Genomic DNA, 8,846 nt, shown 5'->3' with positions numbered 1-8,846 from the left:
GTAATCTGCATAATCTGTGTATAAATAAAGCGTCTAAATAATCTGCCTTATGAGTTTCATGTCTTATTAGAATCCTCTTTACTGAGGCAGCTGATCAGGTAGGTAGGATGGAGCAGGGCGGGTCACTCGGCTGTTACACTCTTCTGTGTGAAGATTTTGAAGTGTGTCTGTAGGAACTGGTGCCCAAATCAATGAACGTTCTGATTCATTCCAAACGTCTTTGATAGGGTCGACATCAGGGCTCTGCGCAGTAAATTTGACGTGCAGTTCCATTACACTGAAACAGGAAAGGGTCAAAAAACATCCTGGAAGCTGGAAAACACTTAGACTTGCATTGTTTTCTCATGCTAACGGACATTCTGTCCTACAAGATCAGCAAGAAACTGATTTTTCACAAAACAAACCAGAACCAACGAGACTGAAGATTTAGTGAAAGAGTGTGTGTTAATGCGCTGCTGCACACACACCTGCTCTGAAGAAGCGGAGCAGAGAAAGGACGCTGTTGAAAGGTAATAATTATGTGGATGTTGGAGCGCGGCCATGAGGGGATTTATCGCGCACTTGGTTGTGGATGATTTTATGGGCGGCGCCTCTATTGTTTACTTTGCTTCTAGGTCTGCAATCACTCACGAGCCTCCGTGGATTCCCCCTCCGCTTATCCAAAAAATAGTAAAAAACCCCGCACATAACACTGTTCACCAATCAGAGCATCAGAATTACCACTGTTCACCAATCAGAGCATCAGAATTACCACTGTTCACCAATCACAGCCAGCAATCTTTCAATAGACACAATACTGAATCATTTATAAAAATACATATATTTATTTAAAACTAAATCATTAATAGGAGTGTCCACACAATTCTGATCATGCAGTGTATCCTTTCCAAAGACTTCTCCAGACATCAAATCTTGTTAGACGTCACGTCTAGATTTGTGACTGTGGGAATTTGTGCCTGTTTCGTTCAGACAGCAGAGAGCTTTCATCATTTCATTTTAGTACCGCTTTATCCTGGTCAAGGTCATGGTTAATCCAGTTCCCCCAGACACTTCAGATCTAGCCAATCGTGTCTGTGTGCAGACGTCCATCAACTGGGCTGATAGCACCACCAGGGAATCAAACCCTGGATCCCACCTGAGCGCTGAGCTTTTATGAATTCATCCCAAACGTGTTCAACAGGGTTCCTCCAGCACGAACTGATCAAGATGATTATTTATGCACCTGGTTTTTTAAACAGGGGCACAGGGCCTTCCCCAAACCTTCTTCAAAATCTAGCCACAAAGTTGTATGTGGACCAAGTATGTGGACATTTGATCCTAAACTTGTTTCTTTAAAGATTAATATTGAGCCACGACAGCCTGTAGTCCCTATGAGAGGCTTCTTACAGGATTTTGAACTGTGTCTGTGAGAATGTGTGTGCATATTCAGTTAAAAGAGCATATCAGAGGTCAGGCATCGATGTGTCAGTGTTCCAATTCATCCCAAAGGTGTAAGGAGGGGCAGTAGGCAGCTGTAGCAATCATGGTGGGTATCTTCATGTACCCAAACCAGTGGACTTGATTTATTTTTCATTATTTATTTTGTTGATTGCAAATATACTGTATGGCCAAAAGTATGTGGACACCTGACCATGAGCTTGTTGGACATTTTATCCCAGAACCATAACATAGAAACCAAAACCATAACAGCCTCCACTCTTCTGGAAAGTTATTTTATTTGTTTTTGTAGTGTGTCTGTGGGAATTTGTGTGCACTGACGCTGGACAAGAAGGTCTGGCTCACAAACGACAGCATACGTCTGGCTTGCAATCAAAGTTCCAATTCATCCCAAACATTTTGAAGATTTTGAAGCACGTTTGTTGGAATTTGTGCCCACAGAAATACGTGTTGTGACTGGAGGAGGATTTGTGATCAATGTAATCAATGTTCCAATTCATCACAAAGGTGTTTAGTGGGATTAAGGTTACATCACACCAGACTGCCCATGCTAGGAGAGAAAGAGGAACTTCCCCACACTGCTGACACAAGGTTGTAAGCATATATTTGATATAAGTCGCCCTCTTGGCTGCTCTGAATGCCCGGCTCGCCCTGAAATCACCACTCAGCGAGGTATTTTCGGTGTGCCAGGGCGCCACTGTGTCATTATAAAACCCCATTCCTGTGTTTAGTGTAACATTTCGCTGAGAAGGTTCCAGTCCGGACCCGTCCCAAATTCACGCCTTTCATGTGGTGGGTGAAAATATGACCTCCTCTGAGAAGGGGTGTGGCTGCACTCCAGTATAAAACTGTGCTTTACTATGGAACGCTGGACTGGTTTCTATTACAGACATACAGAAAACGTTGGCATGATGGCACAGCTCGTGGAGTGGGTAACGCATAGCAACACGGCTCCTGGGGTCCGGGTTCGGTCCTCACCTCCGATCACTGGCTGTGAGAAACCTAGTTTAGTTCCCTCAGGTACCTCCAGGTTTCCTCTAACCTCCCCAAAACATGCACACGCTGCTCAGAACTGCTCGTGGACTCACTGGCACTTGCACCATATCCTAGTACCACAGGACCCACTGCAACCATGACCAGGATGAAGCGAAATTTTTTTCATTCGGCCGCTCCCTTTATATCCCATCCTGAGCGGTTCTGTTCCAGCCACCCTCCCCTCAGCCGTGCAGACGCCCGGCAGGCCGATAGCACCACTGAGATTCGAACCCTGGACCCCCAGATCTCATCTGTAGTCGGCTAGTGTTAATACTCATTTTTGTATATATGGTCCAAATATGGTCACAATGAGTGGTGCACAACAACATGGACACGTGGACCCGGGTTCAATCCCCACCTCATTAGTACAACCCAAACTACCAGTGTCCTACCAATTGCATTAATAAAGTATGTGGTCACATGACCATGAACCTGCTGGACATCCCATTAAAAAACCATGTGCATGTAAATGGACTTGCATCTTCTCTTCACTTTTGAGTCTATAACAGTCTCCACTCATCTGGGAGTCTTTTCCATTACATTTTGGAGTGTGCCTATGTAAGAATTTTGGACCATAGGGTCTGGCTCACAGTCAACATTCCAGTTCTACCCAAAGGTGTTCACTGGCATCCTTCGTTGCCAGTGGTGCCCTCTGGTGGCCAGACTTGTGAACTTCAGGCTTTACCTAACATCATCACTCCTGGATTTACCACATTTACTCTATATTTTGTTGGACGCCACAGACTCATAATCCAATCGGCTAAGCTCGGAACACATGGACAACCGATCGGCCCGGCAGGAGGTCACAGCTGGACAACAGCTGCATATAACATATGGACTGTCAAGAAATGTGTTTTTTTTCTCTTTTCGTTCTACATGAACGTGTGTTGTGAAGTGCATTAGTTGAGCGTGTAGCGTGTAGCATGTAGCGTGTATTCCCGGAAGTGTCTGAAGTGAACACGCTCCGAATGTCCAGAGTGCAGCGTGAAACGTGAGCCCCGTTCCTGCCTCCAACATAACGAGGTTAGCGGGTGTCCGTCTCGGCGTGTATGTTCTGCTGGACAGGTTATATACAGTGGAACCTTGATTACCCGGGCTACCCGTCGTCCGGATAGTCAAAAATCACAGATAAATATAATACAAAATCATTTTTACCCTTTGACGTTTCATTTAAAGAGGTTTCTTTTAATTTTTTCAATTTTATTGATGCAGGGTTTGCGAAGTGTTAGAATACAGCCCAAATACCCACAGACACACTCCAGAATCTTCTGTAAAATCTTGTAAAAAGTCTTTCCAGAAGAGCGGAGGCGGTTATGGCTGCAAAGCGAGGGTCCGACTCTATACATAAATTCAAATGGCTTGGGAATGAGATGTCCAACAAGCTCTTGATAAGGTGTCCACATACTTTTGGCCATATACTGTAGAAAGGTCTGTAGATGTGAGTCTCTCATCCACAGTGTGAACTGAGATTAGGGGTTTGGCTCCTGTTTCAGGGCCGATTGTCAGCGCTGAGGACCTCAAGGCCACTGTGTGTGTGTGTGTGTGTGTGTGTGTGTGTCGGCAAATGTTAGCTCACTTCTGCTTGTCCATCATGGAGCTGTTGTTGGTGGTTCAGCCCCCTAGAGGTGGAAATGAGGAACAACATCATCGTTTCTTTCTTTTTCTTTCTTTCTTTCTTTCTTTCTTTCTTTCTTTCTTTCTTTCTTTCTTTCTTTCTTTTCGAGTGAGTGAATAAGTGAATAAGCGAGTGAATAAATGAATGAATAAATGAATGAATAAATGAATGAATAAATGAATGAATAAGTGTGTGAGTGAGGACCTGATGGAAGGTGCAGGGTGTATCATTACCATCATCATTAATAAATAAAATTAAACAAAATTATACATATTAGACAGAAATATAAATAAATGAATAGATGAATGAATTTATGTTTTGATCCTGGCCAGTCCGCTTTCCTTCCCACACCCTGAAACATGCAGAAGGTGGATTGGCAGCCCCGAACTTCTGCTGTGTGACTGTGTGTGTGATACGCCAGAGCTTTGTTTTTGTATACTTAGTAAGTGCACATGTCTGTTCGGGACCCGTCAGAGACACACCGCGACCCTGACCCGGAAGAAGTGGTTAATGAAAATGAAGAACCTAATTTATATATATATATAATATATACATTTGTATGTACTATGTACATTTATTAATATACTATATACACTATTTATATACGTGTATAAAAGTGAAACAACGCTTCGTCGTGGGCAATCTATCTCCCAAAACATGTATGCTAAGTGGATAAATGAGTGAGTGAGTAAATAATTGAATGAAAAATGAGTGAGTGACTAAGTGACTGCGTATATGACTGAGTGAATGAGTGAGTGAATAAATTATGTAAATGAGTGAGTGACTAAGTGACTGGGTATATGACTGAGTAAATGAGTGAGTGACTAAGTGACTGGGTATATGACTGAGTAAGTAAGTTATTAAATGAGTGAGTGAATGAGTGAATGGATACAGGAGTGATTGACTAAGTGAGTATATGAGTGAGTTAATGGGTGAGTGAGTTAGTGAGCGAGTGAAAGATTGTGTGAGTGAGTGATTAAATGAATGAATGAATGAATGAATGCTTTATCGACCTCAGTGTGTATCTGTATCCCCAGCTCATCTCCTTTTGTTTGTAGAAGGTACAACGTGGTGCTTCCAGTTTTGACAGTCTGTATAGACTTACACGAGTCTGTGTGTGTGTGTGTGTGTGTGTGTGCGTGTGTGCGTGCGTGTATTAAATTGCATGCATGTGTAGGATATGTTGTGTTGGGTTTGCGCGCGTGCTTAAATGTGTGCGCGCATCTGTTCATGTAATGTGTTTGTGCGACTGCTTTTCATGCGTGTGTGTGTAAGTGTGTGTGTGTGTGTGTGTGTGTGTGCTCCTCTGTAATCAGTATGTGAGGAGCGGGGGCGGGCCAAGAAAGGCTCAGTGTAACGCGATCGGTGCACACATACACACACACACACTCACACACTCAGAGACGCGCGTGCTGGGAGCTCTGAGCTCGAGCTGAACTGGGTGCGCACGCGGTGTTGCATTGCGCTTAGAGAGCGGCAGCGTGCACGGACCGGCCGGAGCTTCACCGCACTGTGGGGACGCGTTCGAACCGCAGTTTGTGGATCCTACAGCGAAGGAAACACGAGCACCGGGGCGCGGGAGAACCGGAGCTGATCGGGAGCTCGTGAGATTCCGTGCAAACTTTTGCTCTGATGTGGCTTCACGTGCTGATCGCGCGCGCTCTGATCTTCTGATCCACACCGGGGAGGTTTAAACCGGGAGCTTTTACTCGGACTGAACGTGTCCGTGATCGTGGACTGCAGGGCGTGGGATGGATATCAGAGCTGGGAACGCGCTCACGCTCTCACTGCTTCTCTGCTGCTTCTGCTCCGGAGTGACAGCAGAAGAAGGTAAGACCAGGGTCCTCCTCAAAACCAGTACAGTGCAGCAGAGCAGTCTGCGGGGAGCTGGGTGGATAGAGTCTGGATCATTCTGCAAAAATATCAATAATAATAATAATAATAATAATAATAATCATTAAAATAATTTAAAAGTAGATAAATACAAATAATAAATTATAAGAATAAACAGTTAAAAATTATGGCAATAATAATAATAATGATAATCATAATAATAGTAAAAACAATAAATAACAATAATAATAAAATAAAAAATATTAATGTTAATAATAATAATAATAAAAGTATAAATTATTAATAACTACAATAGAATAAATTAAAATAATAATTATAACAACAACAAAAACAACAACAGTAATAATAATAATGATAATAATGATAATAACTAATAAAATAATAATAATATTAAAGTAAATAATAATAGCAACAGCAATACAAATACAAAATAATAATAAAAAATACATTATAATAATAAAAAAAGTTTAAAATAATGACAATAACAATAATGATAATAATAGTAATAGTTACAAGAATAAAAATACTAATGAAAATTAATTGTAATAACTATATAACACAATAACAAAAATAATATGCATTAGTATTTATTATTATTACTATATGTACTTTTATTATTATTATTATTATTATTATTATTATTATTATATGTACTTTATTATTAGGGCTCATTTACATATTATAGACCATCAGAAATAAAATAAAATCGATTTTTAATCAAACAAATCAAACTAATCACTATAAAGCTGCTTCAGCTTTACAATAACATGATTATTTTACGTGGAATATTTGATTATTTGTATTATATTTAATATTTATGTTAAATACGTTTCATATGCAGCAGTTTAGTCTTAATCCTGTATTCATTACAGTTTAGTCTTAATCCTGTAGAATCATTACAGTTTAGATTGAATCCTGTAGATTCATTACAGTTTAGTCTTAATCCTGTAGATTCATTACAGTTTAGTCTTAATCCTGTAGAATCATTACAGTTTAGATTGAATCCTGTAGATTCATTACAGTTTAGTCTTAATCCTGTAGATTCATTACAGTTTAGTCTTAATCCTGTAGAATCATTACAGTTTAGATTGAATCCTGTAGATTCATTACAGTTTAGTCTTAATCCTGTAGATTCATTACAGTTTAGTCTTAATCCTGTAGATTCATTACAGTTTAGTCTTGATCCTGTAGATTCATTACAGTTTAGTCTTAATCCTGTAGATTCATTACAGTTTAGTCTTAATCCTGTAGATTCATTACTACTACTATTAATTTAATCTACATGTTAGATCCTGGTTTACGTCACATTGTTTACATTCGCAGTGTTCTGGCAGATGTTTTTATTTAAAGTTACTTACAATTATGACTGAATACAGTTGAAGCAGTTGAGATTTAAGGGCCTCGCTCAGGGGCCCAACAGTGGCAACTTGGCAGTGGGGCTTAAACCAGCAACCTTCTGATTATTAGTTGCTAACTAGAGTTACCGCTGTCTACATCCTTCATCTGTCCACTCTTCTGTTTATTGTTGTTGTTTATTTATATCAGTACAGTGGTACCTTGAAACTCAACATCAGTCGGTTCTGGGAGTGGCGTTTGGTTGAGTTTCGAGGTACTTTTTCCCATGAGGATGTTTGTGAAACCTGTTAATGCGTCCATGGTCCCGTGGAGCTGCAGATATTTTAGTCTCATGTAAAATAATGAGGTTGTTTTTAACTCTTAAACACTGAAAATAACACAAATATAATATAAACACACTGAAACACAAAGTTTTACTTCTTTATTGTTTCCTGACGCTTGTTAATGGTGGAGATGCTTGATGTTGGAATACCGTATTCCCTTCAGCACCGGCGCATTCACACGAGAAGTAACAAAACCGCTTTTGCGCAAAACTTAGCGTGACTTACTGTAGTAAAACAGCGAGTGAGGAATGTGATTAGTGGAGGAACTTATGAGCAGTAATAATGAAGAGAAGTTTAGTGCTCCTGTCTCCTTCTTTTACTACATTAAACCACGTTAAGCTTTATTTTCAACCAGAAGCGTTTTAGACTCTGGGAGAAGCTGATTCTGATTCTCATCGTTTCTCAGAAGCTGGAGCTGTAACACAAGTTTAAAAGTGAAACAGGGAGGAGAATCCAGATAAACACAGATACATGTGGAGCTGTAACCCTGGATCTGATGCGTAAAAAGTGGAACATGTGGAGTTTAAGGGTACAAATTATTCGAGAAAGGACGTCGAGTTACAAAGATTTTGAGTTGAGGGGACGTTGAGTTACAAGGTACCGCTGTATGATTTAGATGTGTTATACTGTATATATGTTATACATTCTAATGTTAGTAGGATTTACTGACTGAATATAAAACCAGTGGAGAATTAAAGGTTATTATAGTTATCTGGTTTTTACCCACAATGCACATCTATTTTATATACTTATATACTTTAAATAGTTATTATTAAAATCTTAGTTTTATTAACATGAATCCCTTAAACCTGTAAGCTAACAGAGCTGAGCCGTCGTTGTTTACGGTGTTTTCCTCTGACAGGATGTAACTGGACGTGGTCAGTCTGTGTTCTGTATCGGTCAGCACTGATCACCTCTCATACAGCCTGATGTAAGAGTGAGAAAGGGATTGTGGGAGTGAAATGGGCGTTTATATAACATTATTTATTGCAGATGTGATCAGTTAGCTCAATCTGTGGAAATAAAGTGGCTCTTTTAATAAAACCTCCACAATCTGTTAGTATTAAGCTGCATTTCTTTGTGAGGTCGTGTTTTATGTTGTCAGACGTTTTGTTGTTTGTACAGAAAGTTTCACTATTTTACCACGTTTGTTAATCTGAGCTGAAGCTGATGTTATATTACTGTTGTACACCGATCAGCCATAACTGTCCATTTCATCAGCTCCA

At 40.1% G+C, this 8,846-nt stretch overlaps 1 protein-coding gene across 1 annotated transcript in view; it reads left to right on the top strand.

Moving 5' to 3' along the window:
- Window positions 1-5,823: 5,823 nt before the first annotated feature.
- nrp2a (neuropilin 2a) overlaps window positions 5,824-8,846 on the top strand; it is a 68,873-nt gene continuing 65,850 nt past the window's right edge. The window contains exon 1 of the mRNA XM_063009374.1: window positions 5,824-5,917. Within this exon, the coding sequence (XP_062865444.1) occupies window positions 5,839-5,917 (79 nt within the window). The 5' untranslated portion in view covers window positions 5,824-5,838. The remainder of the gene's footprint in view (window positions 5,918-8,846) is intronic.

Source organism: Trichomycterus rosablanca, chromosome 15 (assembly GCF_030014385.1).
Source record: "Trichomycterus rosablanca isolate fTriRos1 chromosome 15, fTriRos1.hap1, whole genome shotgun sequence".
Lineage (NCBI taxonomy): Eukaryota > Metazoa > Chordata > Actinopteri > Siluriformes > Trichomycteridae > Trichomycterus > Trichomycterus rosablanca.
Note: the sequence above shows the minus strand (reverse complement) of the source record. Positions and strands in the feature narration are given on the sequence as shown.